The 25,574-nt window shown below is 36.0% G+C and overlaps 1 protein-coding gene across 1 annotated transcript in view; it reads left to right on the forward strand.

The window, feature by feature from the left end:
- Positions 1-284: 284 nt before the first annotated feature.
- The window catches only part of SLIT2 (slit homolog 2 (Drosophila)), a gene marked incomplete at its 5' end in the record, with an annotated part of 112,033 nt that continues 86,743 nt past the window's right edge, over positions 285-25,574 (forward strand). The window contains 5 exons of the mRNA XM_010081372.1: positions 285-356; positions 10,755-10,826; positions 14,819-14,890; positions 17,652-17,815; positions 20,138-20,276. Of these exons, the coding sequence (XP_010079674.1) occupies positions 285-356; positions 10,755-10,826; positions 14,819-14,890; positions 17,652-17,815; positions 20,138-20,276 (519 nt within the window). The remainder of the gene's footprint in view (positions 357-10,754; positions 10,827-14,818; positions 14,891-17,651; positions 17,816-20,137; positions 20,277-25,574) is intronic.

The following is a 25,574-nucleotide window of genomic DNA, read 5'->3' on the forward strand; positions in this document are numbered from 1 at the left end:
CTCAACAGCTTGCTACTTGTTCTTTTTGCAGGTTTACAGTCTTCCTTGCATAAAGCTGAACATACTATCAAATATTTGATGTTGTGGGTTTGGAATGGCTTGAAAAGTGAAATCAAACAGTTAAAAATTAAATCACTTTGGCTTCTGTTGTTAAATTACATAAAATAAACTTCATTGGAAACATTGAATGATAATGACTGAAATTATTCTCTTATATGTTCTTTTTTTTATACACAGAAATAAATATGTATGGCAGAATTTAAGTTTAATTTTTTTTTTCTTAGTGATCTTAGTGAAAATCAGATTCAAGCGATACCAAGGAAGGCATTCCGAGGAGCAGTAGACATAAAAAATCTGTAAGTCTTTTCCTCCTTCTTTTATATATTCTGATGACAATGCTTTGTCAATACAGTGGCATTTTGTTGTATCAGTTATCTTCTTCCTAAGCATTTTGTAGTTGCTTAAGGAATCTCTGCATAAAACTAACACTTACCATTTGTTTTGGAAAAATACATCTAATGTATCTTAAGCATCCTAAAATAGCCCTGTATGAAACCTAAAACACTGAAATGGAGTTGAGTACAACAAAGCATTATAACTATTTGTTTATCGTAACCTGAGTTTAATATTTGAATGTCAGGCTATTTTAAACATTTAATTGTTTCGTGTAGAAAAAATCCTTTTGCATTGGGTCTAAGTGTTTGCCTTTTTTCTGTTTGTATAAACGAAAGAAAAATCATGCTGTAATCTGGTTTTACTAGCATATATTTTTGTACTTGTGTGACTACATTTCTTACACAGTTTTCTTCTGTGGTAAAGTAAGTCTTTTCTAAAAGGCAGGTACTTGCTTTCCTGGAGATAGTGACCCTGAAGTTCAAGGGCAGTGTTTGAATTCCTATGACTTCTAAATGTGGACCTATGTGAGTTTCCAGACAAAGGAAAGAAGTGACTTTGCAACTTTCTATTTAGAGTGGTAGATCAGTTTAGTGGGCTGAAAGAGCTGAACAACCTGAAGACTGTGAAGAACTTGTATAGTAGGAAATGCAAGGTCATGCACTCAAAAGCTGAAACCCCTGTTATAAGCTGAGGACTCATCACTTATAAACAACCAACAAAGACAGAGAACAAACGCTGGTGGGTTCCAGAAAGAAAATGGAGCTGCCACGGTGTGATGCAGCTGTGAAAAATATAATTGCTATGTTGTATGGCATCAATAAAAATAGGGAAATATTAGGCCATTGCATGAGGGTTTCGTTTAGTTTCTATTGAAATACTTTTTATTATTTGAAGTTGTCACTGTTAAAAGAAAGATGAACTTTCTAGTTGTACTTTGAAAACAAAGTGCTCTGTGATTACGAAGGGGACGATGTGATGTTGTATCCCCAGTAGGAGGGGACTGGACAGGAAGCCCTTTGCATTTCTGTCTTCTTGTGATGGACTCTGCTTCATTCTGCTGCCAACAGCACTGCACACAAATCTGTTAGGAGGACTTTTTTTAAAGATTTAGCAGAATGCCCAAGACTTTGTCCTACTTTATAAGATATTTAGAAATGTTGGGGTTTTTTTTTATTTAACCATGTTTGTGATATGCTTGTTCCCTGCAGTGAAATCCTACCACATCTCAGTGGAAAAACTATTATGTTCAAATCTATTATGTTCATAAACACGCAAGTGCTTCTCAAAGTAGCTTTGTTACTTTGTTTAACTGATGTTTTATCATGTTTTGTTCAGAACCGGTCCCATCATTATTCATGGTCTAAAAGAGGCTTGGCTACAAGAAGAAGCCTGCATTTTTCTGCATGATCTTTTATATTTGAAAATTGTTACAGCTACAGAAAGGATCTTTGGTAGTAACACTAACAGCATCATTGAGAATTTTCTAGTGGCAGGAGAGTATTTTAGAATATAATAAGTATACTTGTATGTTGTGAGATAGCTCCAGTCAGAAACTGAATTAGGATGCTGATCTTTAGCTAAGATAATACTTACATTTTGGTGTGTATTTTCAAAGTAAGGATCCTGAATTATGTCTAAAATTTGAATAAAACAGTAGATCTGTCCCTTAAAGCTTTTCTCTTTTGGGAGATAATTAAAAAAGAAAAATAATAAAGGCCACCATAACATTTCCACAAATCGTATCTGGGGCACATAGTTTATTGTCATAGTGTAAATGCTATGGATATCTTTCTTTATTTCTTTATTTGCTGGGGAGGGGCGGGAAGGGAAAAAAAAACCCCATCAAAACCCCTAATCTGAAATCTTTATGATACGACTACAATTGAAAGTACTAAGAAATAGATTTCTCTGTCTTGTAAATGCTGCCTACATTCCTATAAGAAAGAGTACCTTATGTTGTGTGAGATGTATGTGTGAGCATCAGAATGACAAGTGAGTTTATGGGGTGAGTTCAGTGGATACTAGCACAGCATTTATGTTAACTAGATCAGGCTGTTGTGCCTTTCCAGAAGCTTGGGCAAGAAGGCGATCTCAACCCTAGGCTTCCATCTAGCCTTGGACATTACACTTAAAAAGGCGATGGCAAGAATTTTACTATTTTTATTTCATTGTTCAACAAAATTAAGGAGACAGTTTTTAAGTGATAGGTATAGAAAGCATCACTTTGCAAACACAGAAAACTGTGAAGTGAACTACCTGAAAGGAGGTTGTAGCAAGGTGGGTGTCGGTCTCTTTTTCCGAGGTAACTAGTGGTAGGATGAGAGGAAGTGGCCTCAGGTTGTGCCAGGGGAAGTTTAGATTGGATATTAGGAAAAATTTCTTCACTGAAAGGGTTATCAAGCATTGGAACAGGCTGCCCAGGGAAGGGGTTGGATCACCATCCCTGGAGGTATTTAAAAGATGTGGCACTTAGGGACGTGGTTTAGTGGTGGACTTGGCGGTGTTAGGCTTATTGTTGGACTTGATGATCTTAAAGGTCATCTACAACGTAAGTTATTCTATGATTCTATGAAGGAATTTAGCATCTATTGGGTGATTAACCTAAAGCCCAGGAACCAAATATTTATATATATTTATGGAGAATTGAACAGAATTCAGTATTCTGATTTCGGCGTTTCTTCTGTAATTGCCCAGTAGTTGAGCATAATGTTAAAGAGGTTAGCCACACTTATGGAAGAGATAGGTGAAGGTACAAAGAGTAAAGAAACCTGTTTTAGAAAACATCATGGAAATTCAAGATTTACTTTGTGTAACAATATTAATTACATCAATTTCAATATAGAGACCTTTTTTTTTTTTAATACAATGATTGATAACCATCCCATACAGTAGCTCGAGTAAGCTGTTTCAAAGGCTGTTAATGAATTTCAAAGAACTCGACCTGATTGCATATTTTAGGTTTCTAAATGTAGACTCACAATTCTCTCATTCCCCCTACATACCTCCTCATCCGAATTAGGAGTTGCCATATTTTGGAAGACATCTTATTGTATGTTTTTCTAGCCTTCCTATGGCAATAAAAATTAGATGTTAACTCAGATTATCAGAAGGAAATTGCTTCCTTTAAGGTTGATGATACCACTGCGATCTTTTGATTTCCTGCTCATATGTAATCTCTAGAGTCCTCTCGATGTTTCTCAGAAGAAGCTGTATAGTTTCCATAAAATGTGGCCATGATATTTCCTTTCTGGACATCTCCTGAATAATGTTTACAGGACAGATTCTGTAGAAGATAAAAGAAATAAAATGGGAAAGATGTTATGAGAATCAACAACCCAGGCACTCTGCCACACTCCCATAGTAAAAAAAAGCAACCAAACAAAACATCAGTCCTCACAAATCTACTGTATATGTAATTTATGTAATTGGAATTTCCCATTTTCCAACTTGTTTCTTGCCTCTTGTCTTTTAAGTGAGAGTTAGGTTCTTCAGAGAACACAGTGGCACCCACTGTTGGTTGGGGTTTTTTTTAAAAAATCAGTATAAATTGGAAATCAAACACAGATTTTTTAATATATGTGTTAATTATTGTTTCGTAACTATCTGGTGATACAGTACTCACACTTGATGTGAGAGATGTTTAAAATCTCCCCAACCTCAGGAATTTTATTTGTGTTTAAGATGCTAAGAAAATGCTTTAGCTTCCCAGATTGTATATTTGGATGCGTCTTGAATCTGGTTACTAGGAAGAAAAATATCTGGGCTTAAAAAGTGAACAAATGTGGAACACCACTGAAAGAACAATAGTGCTATGCTTAGTTTTTGAGAAATAGATTTTGGCCCCTGGTCTCATGATTATTTCTGTTTGAATGACAACATTTTCTAAGATTTCAGCTTTCTCTTCTGCTGTGTAATCGATATTTGGCAGAAGAGGGAAGGGAATACACCAGCATCATGGCAGAATTGTGTTGCTAAATATATGTAACATCAAATGATACCAAAAATACCAAGGAATATTTTAGCCAAGTATTTTGATTAAAGTATCTTGATCTTAATCCTGCAAGTATCTCGTGCCCTGTTTTTCTTGTCACAGTCTGGCCTTACTTTGGACTACTCTCTTCTTTGCTGCCTTTGTGTCCATTCAGTTCCATTTTTTCCCAGCAAGTGGGGGACACTGTAGCTGTCACCCCAAGGATAAAGACTGCAAGTCAGTGTAGTAGCTTCACAGATTAAATTGGCTGGGGATATGGAGAATTAGTGAAGAGAGAAAGACACCAGCATCCACTCAAAGTCCCTCTCATTACACTAAGCTTTGTCCAAAAACCTTGATTAGTATTACTTGGTATTGCCCTGATGCCTCTTTTATACCTATTGTGCATTATTTGAAACTGTTGGTGTCACTAAAGGCGTAAGTGAATTTTGAATCTTTGTTGGCAACAATTGGACTTTTTTTCTGAAGTTCAATTTTATTAGTAGTCGAAAACAACAGCGTCCTGCTAAAAATACTGATTTCTTCTCGGATCAGGCTCAAAGTTCTGCTGCAACTGGAAGTATATTTGTCTACTCATTGGTACGAGTGCTAATCCAAATGCATTGCTTGTCTAAGCCATACTTTAGCAATTTAGAATATGCGTATTTCTCATGCTTGTTCCTACTGGGAATTTTAATTCAACTGCTAGTCTGTTCAGCCACCTGCATTTCAGGTATACATAAAGAGGGATTTTCACAGGATGTTAGAAAAATATATTCAGAGTATCCTTAAGATTTTTATTAAAGTTCAAAATAGCTATGAAGGAATGAAGAAAAGAATAGGTACACTTTTCTAGTGCCTCCTAAAACTCTTGTTGCCAAACAGGTCAGTGATGTTGTGGCCTCTGAGAAAAAAGCTGTTCTTTCTGGCTGTTTAAATAAGTACAATTTCAATACTATTTTTAAAGTGGTTATTTTCATTACATATTACTTTCCTAAAATTTAACCTGCTTAAAACAATTTATTTTTGTCAACAAATTAATTTATGAAATGTTAAAGTCAATTGTGCTTTTAAGTCAAGCAGAGCATTTGGCTTTGAAGATGCATTTCAAATCAGAGATCTCTGTGAATCAAGAACTTCCTTGCAAGTCTTTTTTTAGCACTTGAACCACTGAGGAAAAGTGTAAAATACGTACAATCTAAAAATCTCTCTGAAATTTATTTGAGTGACAATAAATATTATTTGAATAAAACCTAGGCAGCTGAAGGAGGTGTGATTCCATCTGCTAAGTGCCAATACTTACACAAAATTTTACGTGGTATCTGAATTTACTCTAATGAAAAATGTGGCCTATGTTTTTATTAGGAAAAGTAACAAATGTTGCTATGGTTTCTGTAGCTTCCCGTAGATTTTCCTGTGGTAATACAAAGCAAATTGAGGTAGATTAATTTGAACTGAGCTGATAAATTCTGTTGTGGGAGGACTTGGATTCAATTTTATCCTTAAATTTTATTTGGCTATGTCAGGTACTGTGAATAATGCAAATCCCCTTTGAAGATTTGAATTTCAAAGAAAAGTAGTTTATTCTTATGTTTAGTGTTAAAGTCTCATGCAAAAGTTTGCTGGACTCTCAAGAGCCTTTAGGCCCTTTTTTATCTACACTACTTTGGAAGGTGAGGGTGCCTCTGCTTTACTAAACGGCTAAACGGGGTGGCATAATCATGTCAAGGAGACTTGCAAGGAGATCTGTTGGTATGTAGAGTAACTAAGTGGAAATGGTTCTACAGATAAAGAAATTCTAATTCATATTTAAAGAAACCATTCTAACAGGACTTTCATGGGATATGTGCTTAGTATGGCTTCCACGCTAGAACAGGAATATATGTGCTCACCACATTACAATGATCTGGATGCTGTTTGTCATCTACTTGCTAAACTGCACTATTTCTAGGAAGTCATACCAATGTGATGGTATCTTTACATCATATAACTTACAGATTGTTCATTCTGTGTTCATCCTCCTTTTCATGGCATTCTTCTGTTTCATACTGACTTTTTTTTTTTTTTGTTTTGCTCCTGGAAAATACTTGTGGGTTCAGCCAAGTAGAGTGCTAGATAACTTTGAGGGAGTGGAACTATTGAACTGTACATCTGTTCTCCCTTTTATTTCTTGTTTATTCAGTAAGTGTGCCTTACCTGGAAGTATTTGTAAGTCTTGCTTTTTAATTTAGGGGTAAGAGAAAAGTTAATCATTTGCTGTATTATGTATATTAGGAAAAACAAAGTATTCATTCAAAATGTTTTACAGGGAAATTTAGCAAAGAGCAAAATGAACTATGTTAGCAAAATAAACAGGAAGTAGAAAAGAAGCACTTCACTTCCAAATGAAAGAATAATCGCAATAAATAGTCACAGGAAACAAGCAGTTCTCTAAACTTTGATAAAAACTTAGGATAAATTCTTACATTATTTTGTTGCATCTTTCTCAACTAATGCCCCTGAAATTATTGATTCCTCTTGAAATTGAGAAGGGAATTGAGAAATAAGAAACATAATTCAGTTCTGTTGTAAAAAATACAAGGAGACATTAAAAACAATGACTGTTTCCAAAAATTGTCTTGCAGTAATAAATTTTGTGCACTCTGTTCTTTTCCCAAGGAAAAAAATTAATGGTGTGAAATCCAGCGTACAATGTGCTGTAACTAGAAACGTTTTCTAATAGTTTTACTGGTGAGGAAGCTACTGTAGGGATCTCAAAAGGCTTTTGACTTTTTCTGATGACTTCTTAAACAATGTTTACCATTAAGTTGATACACTAGGGGAATGTAATCATTTCTGAACAAAAGAGAAGAATGTAAAGCTGCATGGTGCTATCTTGCATGGGACCACAGAGTGTCCTCAAGTCATGACGAACAGGAGAGTAGAGGAGACAGATTGGCTGAAATTGTTCCAAGTCTTAATGCAGCCTCTATGAATGAGTAAAGAAGGTGTTCTGACAGTCAGATAACAGTATTTTCTGTATGAGGGTAGTAGTTTTCAAATGTATGCAATATCTTCTGTTAGTTATTAAATGCTCTTCTTGTGAGATAACATTTATTTTTATATATTTATTTTTCATTATCTCGTAGACAAAATATGCTATACAGGATGAAAGTAGAAGGTAGCAACATGTTTCTACAGTGTAAGATGTGACAGCAAAAGCAATAAAAAAAGAACATTTTAGAGCAGACTTTTTCTTACTAGGTGAATGCTTTTTATTTAGTTCTTACTAGGTCTTATAGCTGAACTCACATAAACATTTCAAACAGCAGAAGAGTAGTGAGTATATATTAAGTATATGGAATACTCGGGTAATGCTGCAGATATGAGTGCAAAACCTATTTAATTCTCTGTGACAATGCAATGATTTTGAGTGTAACAGCTGTTGTTTGATGTTTTCTGAGCTTCATATGAATGACACTGACAAAGGTAATCAGCTGCTTTGTGAAAGAAGGGGTGGAAATGAATAGTGACTTTCCAAAGGGATGGAGAGATCCCACATAGGAAAGACCCAACATGGCGATGGGGCAAAGGAGGAAAATGATGAGAGAGAGATTGGGGAGAGGGGAAGGATGAGGATTGGCCAGAGTTGCAGTTCCATATCAGATCAGCTTCTGCTCCCAGGGTGTTTTAATGATTTGAAAAGAAGAAAAGAAACTCTCAGGGGAAAAAAAAGCTTTCTAAAATGGAGTTAGGATTATTGGTATGCTTAATAATTTAGTGGTGAGAAAAGTTTCATTATAGTATTGTAGATTTTCATGTGTGGTTTTGAAAGTCATTGTGCTAAAAACAAATTATAAAACGTAACTTAAAATTAGAGAAGTATGTGCTTTTTTTCTCTAGTGTTCTTGCTTATGTCTTAAGTCTTAGCATTCTCACAACTTGCTATCAGGAACCAGTCTTATCCAAAAAAAATCAGACTTCTTCAGTATAACCATTAGAGGGACATAATAAGTTAATGATATACTGGTTGTGAAATATTGTCTAACTTTTTGTTTGAATTATATATGCAGTGGATATCTTTACTTTAACACAAATACTATAAATTGCTATTCAAGCCAGACACAGTCTTCAAAGTCGTGTACCTTTCATAGCTTAAAAAATGTATCTAATGTGAATTATTCTTCATGGTGTGTGTCTGATTGTTTTATATCATGGTCATAACTGACGGAAGATCATCTAAAACATAAAGACAGTAGTATATTTCAAAGACAATAATTTATAACACTAGGAAGTACTTCTCCTCTCCCCCATGCAAAACTCCCTTCCCGCAAACCAAAACCAACTAATTAGTTCAGTGTAAACAAAGTAATCTTTTTGGTAAGAAGGGTTAAATGAAAAAAACTCACCCTTCACTAAGGTAGTGGTTGTAGTGACTCATTATAGGAAGAAATCCAAAAGTTTTCATGTGCACCACAACTGCTGCCAGTCTAGTGGAAGAAATCTGCCTTTCAGTTTGTGATTTCTTTCAGATCACAGAATCTTTCAGACAAGATTTGCTCAAGTTCTTTCTCTACTGTTAAAAGATTTTCCTTTGTGTATAATATGGATGATTTAGAAGAAGCTGTGTCAGCACTGATTTATACATGGACAGCTAAGGATAATAAGATATGGGCAAACATACAGCTCACCCTTTTACAGATTAACCTGCAGACTGCATTAGGCAAATTTGATGGCATTAAAAGATTTTTCCAATTTGTCTGGAAACAATTTCTCTTTTGTATTGTGTCAAGGGTAACATTTCATGCCATTGTACTAATTTAAATAGCTTTGATAAATCATTCAAGAGGTTAGAGAATTGTACTGTGTATATATTTTACCTCTTTAAAATAAAAAGGCTATTAACTTAATTGTTAAATGAAATTCATTAGTAAAAATTGAAGGAGCCTGAGAAAGTAGGCTTAAATATTCCAACACTGCAGCACTGGTGCTGTAACATTGCACCAAAATGATTAAAGATCATATTCAGGAAAGGATAGTTTTCGTTTAGCTTTCAGTACACAGAAACACAGCCACTGTTACAGTGACGTCAGTATTTTATTCCTATGTAGTAATAATTCAGATGAGAAATGTGCATAAAACTAGAAGAACTTTACAGAAGTTGGTACATTACACTCAACAGTGGGTGTGATGATTTATTAATAAAGTGAAACATTATCATAGATTCAGAAGAATCACAGAAAATGCTTTAGTAAAAGCCTCATTAGCCCTGCTAGCTAATATATAATTGAAGACAGAAGGGCAGAGTTCATTTGTATTTTGTTCATTTTGCTAGTATTGTTCACATATATTTACTGATACATATTATCTGACACTGACAAGGTACCGTTTTAAAGTGAGGTTGTATCATCTTTGCAAGTCATGCCCTGAAATGCACAAGCCATGGCAGTATTTATAGGAAGAGCTTTTATAAGGAGAGAAACTGGGATTTTGTATTTGCATGGTTCTTCATTTCAGCAGACTTTTTAAATGAGCAGTATGTGTCAATGTTTTGAATTGAAAAGGTAATAATATTCTTCAGAGAAATGAATGTAAATTTTTCATAACTTAATACTTAAAGATTAATAATGTATGGGATGGATTGCTGAGTTTTATGTCCAGAATTCAAGTGCTCTGTTACAAGATCCTATCTGCATAAAATTGCAGAGAGCACAAAGTACGTAGGAAACCACGTACTGAAGGTTACAGCAGAAATACTGGTTTCATTTGGAGCAGAATTAAAGGAGATAAGTAACCAAGTATGTAAATACCTTGGACACTACTATGTCTATGTTTAGAAATATTCTAGATGGTAATTGCTCTAAATCCCCCCACCACAGCCCCACACCACCTGCCCAGTCCAGGCGTGCACGCACACAGAGGGACCCCTAAAAGTGGTGTCTCTCGCCAGTCCCTGACGCGGCGGGTGGAATTAACATGCAGCTGGGCTGCTCTGATAAATGGATTCTGTTAGGTCACCGAGGGGATGCGTGTGACATTAAGTGATTTACCGTCCTTTACCTTAATGAAATTGTTTCAGCAAGATGATGCTGAGAGCTTTTAATGGATAGCTTTTCTTGATGTAATGAAATTGCATTTCTTTGGCATTTAATATAAGGTGCGGTTATTATTTACTGGAGCTTTCCCAGTGCTGCTGTTTTGCGCAGACAGTTCAGAACAAAAAGGGATTTCTGTGGCAGCGTCCAGGCCAGCACGCTGTGTGACAGTCTGGAGCGTACGAGCGTGTTTGCAAGAGTGCTTCCGTGAGCGCGGCCTGGCTCCACTGGCCCTGCAGGAGCCTTCCTTTGCACCTAACACTCGCTGCCAGTGCTCCTCTCCCTTACAAATGCCTCCCTAATCTGTTTAACAGGCAACTGGATTACAACCAGATCAGCTGTATTGAAGATGGGGCATTTAGGGCTCTGCGCGACCTGGAAGTGCTGTAAGTACTCCTGTATCTCTTACTTGTAGCAAGAGCTCGGTATCTGGGGAGCGCTAATGTAAAAGCTTATCTTACAAGCTGCAGCCTGGTGTCAGGATGGTCTAGTGAAAAGATGTCTTAAAATAATCCACTGCCATGTGCTACAAAATGGTAAAAATGTGTGTAGAGGCAGTGATATCCCTCTACTCTGCAAGACAACCATTACACAGAATTTAAAACAACCAGAAAAAAACCAAATCGAAAAACAAACTAGGCAGATGGCAGACACTATAAGAAAAATATATTTCCTTTTAAAATGAGGGGGGAAATATTAATGAATCAAATTGATTTTGTGAATTATCCATTACTGCTGAAGTGCTGAACATTTTCAGGATTGCCTTTGTTGTATACTCATGACATCAGTTTGATCTTTCTGACTCTAAGGAACAATGTGCTGTGTATAATTTGACAATCTGGATATTTTCAAAGAGGCACTTGTCTATCAACCACTACTGTTATGTGTTAAGATGTTTAGCGTGTCCACATTAACTGCTTTTTAAAATACTTTTAAATTTTATGCATTTACATGTATATGTGTAGAAAAATATCTTTTTTATGTCACTGAAGGTTAGTATTGCAATACTCTTTTGCATACTTTTTCTCACTGTCTCAAAGTGGCCATCAGAGAGGTTTAAAGGTGACAAAATTATCATCAGTGACCCCTGACCTGAAAATAGTTACTGTAATGAGCAAACTGCCTCAGTTACCAAAGAATTTGTGGCACTAGACACGTTCCTGAAATATTTGCTCTGTCAGTCAAAATGTCACATTTTGTCTGAGCTTTCTACACTAAGACAAGTGAAAGACATTCTGTATCAGTGAGTTATTTCATGGCAGTTTGAATCACACTTGGTAAATCACAACAACTTGTCAAGGGGGTGAGGAAGGGTTGGTTTTTGTTGGGTTTTGGTTTGGGTTTTTTTTTTTTAAGACTCTGAGGTAAAGAAGCTTCTTTGGCAGTAGATAGTCTCTATATGTCCAAGAAACCAAAGAATATGTGAGCTGCTAGTGGTAAAGTTTTTTATTATTAAGAAATAGTTGGGTTTTCATATGAGTCAATTCATCTGACAGCTAAATTTGATTTTTTTTAATGTTGTAATTATAGAATAACAAGCCTATTGTTATCTTTCTGGTATAAAGCCATGTAAAATGTACTCTAGGTTCAATATTACATCTGACTGTGAAGTTGATGAATTGCTGGTTGTCTGTCAGTAGATCTGATGTTTTGTGAGATTTTTATCTTGGAATTTATATATATGACAGAATAACTTTTCCAGTGATGGCTTAATCTGGTTGTTATGTCTTTTTAATATAAACCTTTCTTTACAAGTGAAAGTGTTAAATGTTTATTTAAAAACCACTGAAATATTTTCTGCATTTTTTTAATGCTTGCAATTTTTAGTGTTCTAAAATGGTCATCTTTGCCAGTTCAAGTCAGTGGAAAAATTTACACATCGATTTAAATGAAAGCAAAAAAGGAAAAAAGCTCTGCTAAAATAATAGTCTGCTGAAAAAGTAGATAGTATTTTGTGAATGAGTAAACACAGAATATTAGCATTGTTCAATATACAACTAAATGTTTGCTATCTTGAATTATGTGATAAGCAAAGGTGTAAAGATTAAGTTTTTAAAAAATAGAGATAGAGATTTCAAATACTTAGGACTTTGTACCTAGTTCAGCTTCGTTTCCAATATGGCTTAAAGAAACAGATATGTAGACCAGACTATACTGTATATGCACTGAACAGGCGATAAGACTACCTATTTTGTTTTCATTTGGAGTTAATTATTCTATCTAGTAACAGAATATGTATATTACTTCAAAATACAAGTATATTATTAAGCTTTTAAATAATCCTTAAAGTTACTTCAGTTGTAGTCCTGTTTAGTGACAGTTTGAAATGTTTATCAAAGTAACAGGTCTAGCATTGGTTAAATAATTCCAGAATCTCAGAGACTGTTAGTGATAAAGATACAAAATCAACCTGAAATCTGGACAATTCTGAAAGATGAAAGCAATTATAGGTATAATCCTCCCTGTTTCTGTGAAATATTTTTCCTTTTCCTCCTGCTCTTTTTTTTTTTTTTTTTTTTTTTTTTTTCCCCACAAGAGAAAATGTGCTGTACTGGGGAAACAGTGACTATGGGAAAATACATAATGCTGTCATATTAAAAAAAATATTTTTCAGTCATCACACTCTTTGCAATAGTATGTAATGCTTAGGTAAAAATATTGAGCCAGCTTTTTGTTTAATTACATCTCACTAATGAAATCAAGTGTATTCATCATTAGATAGAAATGGTTATGAAAATTATTTAATTCCTTATGTATCCTTTCCACCTACTCCTGATACTTTTCTGTACCCTTTCAAAAATAAATAGTTCATATGTGCAAAATAGCAAGGCACACATCAAATATATGAATTTGCAAATTAAGACATTTATAGATACACCTTCTTCAAACAGCTAACAGCTATGAAAATATGTACTGATTTCCATTCCTTTAATTGAAAGATATGATTTTAAAACCTTGTAAGAAATCATTCAGGAAGAATTATGGGAGCTATCATTTACCCTGTGGACATTGTAAGAAAATCCTGCCAAGATTTACTGATTGTCATTTACTCATTAAGACACCTTATGTGGATATACCCACTTGGCCATTTTTTTGTTGTTTCATTTTTGTTCAGTTTTGAAAAAGGGTATGATTCCCCTTTTATTTTTTTTTTTTTCTTTTGATAATTCTCCTCTTTCCTTATGTAGCCCTAAGGGCATACAGGGGAGATCCCTTATGCCCAGTGAAGAAAACATTTAGGACGTGGAATGAGTAAGCACACAAAGGTAAAATGCAGCACACTGCACCAGTAATTAATTTCTTGGTTAATGTGGAGGTGTATAGCCCAATCCTGTTTGGAGTGCTGTGAATTTATCTTTCTGTGTTTCAGGATCAGAGGGTACTTAAACATTCATTAAAAATGACCACAAATTACACTTTGTGGTTTTAAAAAAGAAAGAAAAAAGAAAAAAAGTAAACCACTTTTTGTTTCAAAATGGAAAAAAGGGTTGGTCAGTGGAAATTATTAATTTTTAGTGCTATAGTTACGTGTTTAAAATCCCAGAGCACCTTCTTCATTTTGCTCAAATGAGTAATCTCTAAGTCAAAACTGTATATTCTATCACTTATTCCCTTGTTCTGGAGTCAAGCTTGTTTGCATTTTATTTGCAGCCTAAGGACAGTATTTAACCACAGGATCTTTCATAAAGTTTCATTATCTATACAAACTGTACTTACGAAGTATAACATGTATGTGCGAGCCAACAATTGTCTAAGATTTGTTCCTAGTTCCTATCTCAAGTTCCAGGCACTTTATCTAAAATTTAAATTATTAATTTGCTAAAGTACTAAGATTCCTGACTCCTTCCATTGGATAGCAGAAGCTCCCCTATTGTTCCTGTAGCTGTGGATCCTCTATAGCAGCTCTGTTCCTTAAAAAACCTAATTGCAGCCCAGAGGTAAATTCTTCCTAAAATTCTTGAAAAAACAGGTGGATCTTGTACTTGTGTCCTCTGTCAAAAAATATGGACTCTAAGAAGCTAGAAAGAGAAACCAGGAGTCCTAGAATCAATGAATTTTCTCCAAGAACTCTGTTTTTTGCATCAGGATGACAACCTTAGCTTGAATGCCATAGATTTTCTCAACATTGGCGGAAGCTCCGTTTAAGTGAATGATAGGTTACTGGGGCCTCAAATTACTTGGGATTATTAATGGAATTGTCAAACCATAATGTTTTACCAGGGATTGAATAGAGAGATAAAGCAATCTAAAAGCGTGGGATTTTACCTGATAGCCATCCATAGAAACAGTACACCATGATCTTAATTAGCTATGCCTTTTTTAGAAGTGTAGTAAATGTGACATAACTGTAACATGTTAGTTCTTCTTGACTTTGCAGCACTCTCAACAATAACAACATCACTCGACTGTCTGTGGCAAGTTTCAACCATATGCCCAAACTGAGAACATTGTAAGTAGTCCCACTGAAACTGGCTGTCGTTTTTATCAGTCCAGCATATCATTTTTCCTCTATCAACTTTTGTCAGTGGTCTATAATATAATCAGTACACAGGCAAAAAAAGCATAAGCTCAATTAAAAAAATATTGAGATATCATGAGGTTGATGGGTGTGAAGTCTGTGTGTGCGTGTATGGCAGCTAATTCTGAAAGATAAAACTAATAAGTGACCCCAAAGCTGTTACTTGGGGTTCAGAAGATAAAGAAGCAGTTGCATCCTTTCCCATCAGCTTTTTTAGGATGTGAGATGAATACTTCTGTGACAATGGTTTCATGGCCTTTTCCCAACTGAGTTTTCCATAGTGTTGGATTCAGTCACAGAAAAGCTTCACCTTCTAACAGAAAAGATGAGGGCGAGGGGGATTCTCTTTTATATGTTACAGCTATACGGAGAAAGAAATTGATATTTTTTGAAAGTCAAAAAGTTGTTTTAGTTTGAGCTATTGAATGGGTCACATTTCATTTAGGAACATGGAAGAGTCTTTGATTGGCTGTCAGATGTGATAAATGGGAAATCTTTATGCTTTTATTACTGTACTGCTAGCAGACCTAATTAAACTAAGCTGGCTTTCCAACATTCTTTGTAACATGAAATTATAGCATCATCCGTTAGTGCTATTATAATTAAAGTTGTGTCAGCATTTACAATAAGGTCCCAATTTTTAGAGGTTATAACTTTCACAGAAGAACACTTCAAGCTTCTAAAACAAAACAGTGAAAAGAGTATTTATGCAAGTGATACAGTTTGGGGTTATTTGTTTTATATGTTTATATGGAACTACAAATAAATGTATATTGTCTTGAGTGGCAAAACCAGACTATATCAAGGTTTAGTCTTGAGACTCTTTCAAACAGGTTTTCCAGTGAACTGGGAATAAAAAATGAATGGGATGTTTCTGTCTGAGTTCAAGATTAGCTCTTACTGTAAAAGAAGTACTTTTACCAAGAGCCTGTCCATTTTATTTTGCTCATGTTGGGTTGCACAACTGTCTTGAAATCAGTAGGGCTATTCACTAGAGGTAACATACCATTCGTAACTGAAGAAGCTTCACACAGGTGAGTAGTTCTGTTATTTCATAACAGAATTATAACTATTCTTGCTTGGACAAATACAAGAGTACTTAAATCATGCTGACCATGGGCTTTTGGTGGCCTCAATTACATTTTGAGAATAGGATTTCATTCCACTCTTTTGGATCTGAGACTTGAAAACATGAATGGCTGTACCTCTTTTAAACCTTCAAATACAGTTTATATTCTGAACCACAAATTTCAGTGAATCAAATTAGCAACATTTACACTCTTTTGGTGGCATATTTCATCTTTTAAATATTTATTTTAGAAACAAAGGAAAATGGACACACAGAATTCTAGGTTATAGCTGTAACATCCCATTTCCAGTCTGAATATGCTTATATAACCGTATTGATTTCAACAGCATTAGTTCTGATTTGCTATGGGGTACTTGCCTACAGCTGGATGCAGATTGTACTGAATGAGTGTGCTGTACTGTGAGCTATATTTGCAAAGCACCCACTCAAGAATTAGTACAGGAAAATGCATTGCATTTAATTTCTAGCCATTTATGGGGAAAAAAAATGTGAGTTAGTTAACAACTTTTATTTTTGTTGGTTACACATTTCATGTTGCTGTACAGATTTTTTTTTTTAATGGATTAATTAAACCACTTTTCTAAATTCTGATTTTCTTGCACTTCCTTTCCAGTTATTTAGTTAGGATTGAGCACATCAGCTAAAAAGGACCAAAATGACATTACTGTTATGGATGATTCTGAGTAACGATTTGATTTATAGCTATGGACATCCTTTTCTGTAGTTTGAGAAAATGTAAGAGCCAGAGAAAAGTAAGAGGCAGAGAAAAGTAATTTACCTAATTTAGTGAATACATTTGTCTGATATTTTATCAACGCAAAAGTGCTTTTTGCCACTTGGCAAGAAGCCACAGTCTTGTGTCGGACCCTGCCAAAAGAGAGGTAACTTACTTAATTCCATTGCTTGATGCTTTTGGTCTTTCAATTTCAGGCATTGCTTAGAACGTAGGTCCCTAGGAGCCAAAAGCAGCTAATCCCCCTTTCTGTGATTAAACAAAAAGAGAGGAAATCAGAAAAGGGATGTGAAAGAATGTGTTTTATATTGAGTTATTACTCTGTCTTGTTCAGCAGAAAATTAATATGACCTGTTAAAGGGATTTCACAAGCTGTTTCTATAGAGACTAATAATGGCCAGACTTACAGATATATCTAATTTGAAACCAAATCTTTTATTGATTCTTTTTTCTATGACAGTATATTAACACTATAGGGCAATTTACTTGAGACATTTTTGTCTTATTCGCTGTTTCTACAGATCTGGACTAAAGAGTCCCATGGCAGCTTTCAAGCTCTTGTATATTTACTTCTTTCTTTTAGAGAAGAGAAAAGAAACTACAGATAGTATACTTGATTAGGAAGCTTTCTTTTTTCTTCTAATTAATTAGACCACAAATAGAAGATAATTTTGCTGCTTGTAGAGTTGTATTTATTAGCGTTTAACTCCCAGACTTTCAATGAAAGATGTGAAAAATTGATGCCTCATTAACAATTTTTATTAATAAATTGGCATAGTTGGTTGCTGAAGGGGGGCGCTGGGCAAGTTGGGTTTTTTTCTGTTTGTTCTTCCTAATTTAAAGGTATTGACATGCTTCTTTCCATGTAGTCGTCTTCACTCCAACAACCTCTACTGTGATTGCCACCTGGCCTGGCTGTCCGACTGGCTGCGGCAGCGGCCACGGGTTGGCCTCTACACCCAGTGCATGGGGCCGTCCCACCTCCGGGGACACAACGTAGCCGAGGTCCAGAAACGGGAGTTTGTCTGCAGCGGTAAGGGAAACAGATTCACTTACTGAGTCCTGTTCTAAAACACACCTACTGACAGCTCAGCCATGATTGCTGGTGCTCCATGTTGACTTTTGCTAGCTTTGCATAATCTGAGCGTTAATGTTTATTAAAAAATAAACTAATATTTTTATTGCTATTTGTATCTTTTGTGGGGTGCTTCTGTTGTTACAAATTTTGTATAAATGCTGCATTCACACAGATTATATAGCCTTCTGAAAGTATAATTATGGGGAAGAGATGTGGAAAATGAAATAAAACACGCACTGACTGAGAACATAAGGCCTTTAGTAGTGAGGAGTTATTATTTTTTAGCTTTCTAAGTTGTTGCTTTTTCTCGTTATTTTCTGCAGTTTAAATAGTGTTCTGAATCTCTTAAGTATCTTTCTGAACGTTATTGGTATGCTTTAGTGCATCATGTTATTTTCTGATATGAAATAATGAAATGACTAACAGTTCTCTACTAATCACATTTTCTCTATTCAATTTTTTTTTCCTTTATTCATATCTTCTAGATGAGGAAGAAGGCAAGTTTATCTTTCTTATTTAAATATTTTTAGACTCAGATTGAAAATTTTCTGTAAACTTTGTCTGCTGTTTCAAGTTTTCTCAAAAGCATTAAAAACCAGCTGGAATATACCTGTCTTCAGTGATTTAGCAGAGTCGTTTCTACTGGTTGATTTTCTGCAGCTCCCCAAAAGCCTGTTGCCAATTATGACAAAATTTTCACAGATCTATGCTTTTGTAAGATTTTTATGGAGACCACATTGTTTGTTCTTATTAAACAGCCTCTGACATGAAAGTGTAAGTCACTGCCATCTTCACATGGCAAATGCTATCAGTATTCTTACCATTAATTCTGCCCTTACGTACACTTAAAAAGACTCCTAACATCACTTCATGTATCGTATTTGTAAATGGCTGCAGAGCCCAAGTGTGAAGAACAGTTTTATAACTTGGTTATTATAATGCTGATTTTGAGGAAGGGGAATAACGTTTTCTCCCTGGATCACTGTATTTTTGTTTAATAAAGGCAGGTGAAATATATCCTGCCTGTTAGCATAAAAAGAGCAGTATGTGTTATTAGTTTTGGCAGCTGTTTTTACTTTTCTAACACATACATAAATGTGAAATGAAATTATTATATTGTAAACTACTATCTCAAAAGACTAACCTTTTCAGTAATTTAAAACTTGAGAAGTTGTTATTTGAAGTTTAAGTAGGAACAGCACTGGCTGCAACTTACATTATCAATGTACCCTTCCTATGTTATATATGACGTTAAATATAGTGAGAGAGATCTTAGATTAAGTTGTGGTTTCATAGTCAAGAAGCTCTTTTCCCTGAGTATTTCAAAACAGTCTCTAGCTTTTCTTACCTTAATAAAAAAGAAAGAAAAGGAGGGCTTCATGCCTTTCTCATCCCTTTGTGCCTTTCTGTATCATTACAAAACAGCAACTCTATATCATTGATTTGATACAGGAATGAGAGCATTAATGTATTAGAAAATGTGAAATCTGTCTATTTACAGGAAAATATAATAAGTTGTTTACTTTATAAAACATACCTAAATATGAAGTTATTATGTTTAAATGCAATTATAAATGACAAGTTTAACGTACAGCACAAGAACTTGGGGGGTGGGGGGAAAAGTGTAAATTAGCCGCCTGAGTTAGTAAGAATGGTAGATTGTGGGAGCAAGAAGTCTGCTGAGCTAACACAGAGAGTGAGAGTATGAGCTGTGAAGTCAAAGCTTTTATTTATTTTGAGTGACTGAAGGAACACATCATAACTCTAATGTTGTCTGTAAGCAACGTATAACTGAAGGACTAAACTCAAATAAGTATTTGCAGAAATGATTATAACTAGCAGGACGCCTTCAGTTTTTGTAGCAAAGTTCATTAATTTTTGTTGACTTGTGTTTTTAATATTACACAAAATTCTGAAAACAGTAATTAGTTTTAAAAACCATTGAATAAATAAAATATACCTGAAAAACAAATCATCCTTAGTCTTCTTTAAAAAGATGATTTTGAATGTAAGTTTCTAAAGAAGTTAAAAAATATAATGCTAGGCCAGTAGCTGATGATTTGTCTTTCATCTCTCAGTATTGTATCAACATTTTGCTATTAACTGAGTTTTTAAATTAATGCAATTCAAAGTATTGATAGGCTACAATGTTTATTTTAGAAGTTCTGCCTTAAATGTTTCAAGGAAGTGTACGAAGTGGTGTTTTACTGTTGAGGTAAATTGGCCTACTGTTTGACGGTATTGTGCAATTTTAGCAGAAACTCCTTTCTTTTGCAGGGCACCAGTCCTTCATGGCTCCGTCCTGCAGTGTCTTGCATTGCCCTGCTGCGTGCACCTGTAGTAACAACATTGTGGACTGTCGTGGGAAAGGCCTTACTGAGATCCCAACAAACCTTCCAGAAACCATTACTGAAATGTGCGTAATCTGACTTTTGTTTGATGAACTTGCAGAAAACAGTTTTTTCCTATTTATTTTTGTTAGCTGTATAAATTCATGCATTATATGGGGTAGGAATTTTGGAATACACATTCAAACGCAGATATAAAAGGATTATGCAGGTATATGAAAATAAATCTAAGACCTTCATATTCTCTTATGAGTTAGTTTTGTATGTACTGCTCACAGTCCATAGTTAAAACTGCATTCTGAGTTGGTTTTAAAAGAGTTAAAAGGAAATACTTGCTTTTCTGAAAGTGAGTGGCTTTTCACTGCAGTTTATAAACGCCGTTGCCTTCAGGGTTGCTCCCTGTGCTGGTTTTGGCTTGGATAGAGTTAACTTTCTTCATAGTAGCTGGTATGGGGCTATGTTTTGGATTTGTGACCAAGACAGTGTTGATAACTGAGCAGTGCTCACACAGAGTCAAAACCTTTTCTGCTTCTCACACCATCCCACCAGCGAGTAGGCTGGGGGTGCACAAGAAGCTGGGAGGGGACACAGCTGGGATAGCTGACCCCAGCTGGCCAAAGGTATATTCCATACCGTATGATGTCATGCTCAGCATACAAAGCTGGTGGAAGAAGGAGGAAGGGGGGTCACTTAGAGTGATGGTGTTTGTCTTCCCAAGTAACTGTTACACATGATGGAGCCCTGCTTTCCTGGGATGGCTGAACACCTGCCTCCCAACAGGAAGTAGTGTAGGAATTCCTTGTTTTGCTTTGCTTGCACATTCAGCCTTTGCTTTACCTATTAAACTGTCTTTATCTCAACTCACGAGTTTTCTCACTTTTACTCTTCTGATTCTCTCTGCCATCCCACTGGAGGAAAGTGAGTGAGTGGCTGTGTGAGGCTGACTGCCAGCTGGGGTTAAACAGTGACACTCACCTTCAGTGACTTTATTCATCAACCTCCCTATTAGAGAAGCGTATATTTGCGTGAAAGATCCGCAGCTCATACCACCCATAAAGTATTCTGCTAAAGTGGTATCCTCACAGGGTAATCTGAGAAAGTAAAAGTAAGGTGGTTGGATGGGATCTGTGATGTAGTCGTCGTGTTAATACCATGTACCTGTGGGTAGAAGAGCATGCATGCTCATACATGTCATATACAGCAGAACTGCTCACAAAAGGTACAACCATGTCCTGACCATAGAGCAGAGTCATAGCAAAGGTGCTATTGTGTCCAGTTCTGGGCCCCTCAGTTCAAGAGGGACAGGGAACTGCTGGAGAGAGTCCAGCGCAGAGCCACAAAGATGATGAAGGGAATGGAGCATCTCCATTATGAGGAAAGGCTGAGGGAGCTGGGTCTCTTTAGCCTGGAAAAGAGGAGATTGAGGGGTGACCTAATCAATGTTTATAAATATGTAAAGGGTGAGTGTCAGGAGGATGGAGCCAGGCATTTCCCTGTGACATCCAGTGATAGGACAAGGGGCAATGGGTTCAAGCTGGAACATAAGAGGTTCCACTTGAATATGAGAAAAAACTTCTTCACAGTGAGGGTGACAGAGCACTGGAACAGGCTGCCCAGAGACCTTGTGGAGTCTCCTTCTCTGGAGACATTGAACGCCCGCCTGGATGCATTCCTGTGTGATCTGATCTAGGTGCTCCTGCTCCGGCAGGGGGATTGGACTAGATGATCTTTCGAGGTCCCTTCTAATCTCTAACATTCTGTGTGATTCTGTGATTCTGTGCTATGGTGCTTGTAGGCTTCAAGAGTGATGTGTCTGAGAGGTTGCGTGGGCACAGAAGGAGAGTTCCTGCAACTTTGCCTTCTGTGCAGGGGAGGAGCAAAAGTAAAATGTGAGCTTGCTGACAAGACGGGCAGGGACTCAATACCATGAGCGTCTTTTTCTGCTGGGGATGGCAGAGGCAGTGTTTTGGAAGGGAAACTCTATGGTGCTTGTAGGCTTCAAGAGTGATGTGTCTGAGAGGTTGCGTGGGCACAGAAGGAGAGTTCCTGCAACTTTGCCTTCTGTGCAGGGGAGGAGCAAAAGTAAAATGTGAGCTTGCTGACAAGACGGGCAGGGACTCAATACCATGAGCGTCTTTTTCTGCTGGGGATGGCAGAGGCAGTGTTTTGGAAGGGAAACTGGGAATTCCCTTTAGGGAAATAGTGGGAAAGTAGCTATGCCTTCAGCCTGGTAAGGAGGGTCTGGCTAGAATTAAGTGAGTTACAGAGAGTATTCAGAATAAAAGCCTTCTGAGTACCTTGTTTATGCAAGATGATGTTAAGAATTGCTGATAAGGGAGACAAGCAGAAAAGATGCCTGAAGTGAAAGGTCTCCTGAACATACATGCATCTATCTGTTGTAATAAAATCTTCCTGAAAGTTTAAAAACAGACCTGTTTTTAAAAGATTTTAAAAGACAAAGCAGAATTTTAGAATTTTATGGTAATCTCATGGTTTGTTGATATCTGACCTGTGTTTTTGAACTTCACAGAATGGAAGTACTGTGGTTTCTTCTTAGGATGTGAATAATAATCACATCTGTCAGTTCATTGTTACTGCTGTTAAGACTGACTGGGCTGACCCTACCTGACCCAGTTCAGTCGTTTGGCTATTTAATGCAAACACTTTTACCTTTACCCCTCTCAGAAAAAAACCCTCTGCTTGCAAATAAAGGGCTACTTCAGGAAGTCCATGCACATTGCCTCGGAAGGTTCCACACACTGTTTCCTTTATTTAACTAGTTGTATACTGGCTTTTTTTTTACTTGCATATGTACATCTATGTACACAGAGAAAGGGGAAAAATATTATAAGAAAAAAGTAGGAAGTATGTTGTGAACGTTCCCCAGTATATTTCTGCTGCTAACCACTGGAACTAACCACTCACTAACTGAGTGGTGATTATAGACACTGGAAAACTGACTTTTGCATCACTGTCCTCTAGACCTGCATAGTGTAGTGGGAATATCGACTGTTAACATCTGTACTTCCTTAGGAAAAGCATTAGTAGAGATTGCAAGGTTGTTCTGAATCTTTATTTTAAGGGTCATAACTCCCAAAGAAATAATGGGATGTGGGAGTTACTAATTGAATCCACTGTTAAAAGAAATGAGTGTAAGGTAAAAGCAAATAGGAATTTGCAGAATGGAAAGGTGCTTTCCACTAATTTGTTCACTATACTTTGTAAGAAATGCTGTTGAGTTTTAAGCATGGACTGGTATGATCTTCAGCAGTTTATTTGTCTGGAGAGTAAAGCAACCACATAACAACACCTCCAGGATTTGGTTAAGCATTTAACAGACTGCAAAACCGAGGCTCAATATTTCCTGCTAGGCTAGTCAGTGTTCAAATGGCAGAGTGAGGCCTTTTCACATTTTGAGATCCATAATCCATTAATATAGATAAATATGTATGTGTGTGCTCACATAAATATATACAGAATCTATACTGTGCTATCGTATGTATAGTTTATAGTGATAAACTGTTACCTCTCTTTATTGTATCTAGTTTGTAAGTGCTGACTAAATAAAATGCAGATCACAGTATTTTGCACTGTTAAATAACACCATTCATGCCATAAGACATGAACATTCAAAAGCTGGTGCAAAAAGTGATAACATTGGAAAGCCAAACTTTAGTAATTGTTTTATATTAACCAAATACAAACCAGTCAATACCAGTGTGATAAGAAAACTGAACTTCAGTGTTTGACTTTTAGATTTTGAGTGAAGCAGACAGAAGCAATGAGATATGATTCTAGCCACTGGTAGGCTACACTTACCCTACAGCGAGACCAAAACTTTCCAGTCGAGTGGAAGGTAAGGAGAGAAATGTACAAGAAAAGAAAGAAATAAAATAAAGTATATGAAAGGCTCTGAAACTGGGGGATGATTTAGAGTAGAGGATCTTATGAGTATTTTATGAGAATCACATGATCTTTGCTGCTTCCTTGTCAGTAGGTTGAAGAAGAATTGAAATTTTGACAAATAAGTGTATTTTAGTGGTTGTATGGGGAAAGCTTTATGCTATCCTCATTGCTTTAATGTGAGGAAAATAATTAGTGATAGTTCTTTTATGATTGTCATGGGTGGCAGGTATCTCTACCATCTCAGCATTGAAGAGAATGAGAGAGAGAGAAGACATTGGAGAATGAGTGGCTTGTGGAGTAAAAAAGATTTTACCAATAATGAAATGAGGGAAGTCTGTGAGACTGGATCAAACAAGCACTCCACCCTGGCGAGTAGCCCACATCATTCTGCATTCCCTGAATAATGTTTTCGAATCAGCAATATACAACTTCAGAAGTAGTTGGACAATAGGACAAGTATTTCTCTTGCTCCCAGGGTGTGTTGGGGTTCTTTTTCTGAAACTTGAAAATTTCCGTATCTTTCAGGGAAAAAAAAAAAGTTTTATTTGAAACATACAATCTGCTTTAAATGCTACTATGTTCTTAATCTTCATGTTATTTTAAGCCAATGCATTTTGGGGGAAGGGGTTGTGCTCAAACATCTTCCAGTTTACAACAGTCTTAAATTTTCATAATTGTCCTTTGTCTTTGCAGAGGGAGGGAAAATGCATTCAGATTCATAGTTTGTCCTGCCACCTTCTATTTTGCTTGCCACCCTCATTCATTTCTTCTCTAAACTGACTGTTCCAAGTCCATTGAATCTTTTGGATGCCAAAAACTTCCATGTCTTAATTAAATCTCCTCATTTTTCTCTGAGCTCTTTGTCTGCTTTTTTTTTTTTTTTTTTTTTTTAAATCTGCAATGACCAGGGTTGTATACAGTATTCCATGTGATAGTGAACCATCACTTTATATTAATTAAATTTTAGTTTTCTTTCATTTGCCTTTTGCAAATTAATACTCACTTGCTTGAACTGCCAATACATGTTGCACCATGTTTTCCACTGAGCTATCCATGAAGAGTCCTAGGCTTTTTTTCTTGGCTCTTAGAGTTTTGTCAGGAACAAAAAGTTCATAGATGTAGTCCTGTTATTCCATCCACAGACATTTCTGAACATTGAATCTGGTTGTATGTTGCTTTTTAAAGTTGCTGTGTGAAAGACTTCAGTTCTCTCTGTTTTTAAATAACTTCAACATGCAGAAAGATTGTGATGTTCCTATATTGTTACCAAACAATAGTGTTTTAAAGTTCCATTTTTAAAGAAATAATTTGCAACTGCTGCTTACAGCAACCCCTTGAGATTAGACTAGATTAGATTACATTAGGAGTAGATTAGGTTAGATTAGAAAGAATGATTGTATTCCATAAAGTAATCTGGTTTTTCACTTATTCTTTATGTGATAATGTTGTCAGTATGCCAA

The sequence above is a fragment of the Pterocles gutturalis genome, unplaced genomic scaffold (genome assembly GCF_000699245.1).
Source record: "Pterocles gutturalis isolate BGI_N339 unplaced genomic scaffold, ASM69924v1 scaffold18004, whole genome shotgun sequence".
NCBI classification, from domain to species: Eukaryota; Metazoa; Chordata; class Aves; order Pterocliformes; family Pteroclidae; genus Pterocles; species Pterocles gutturalis.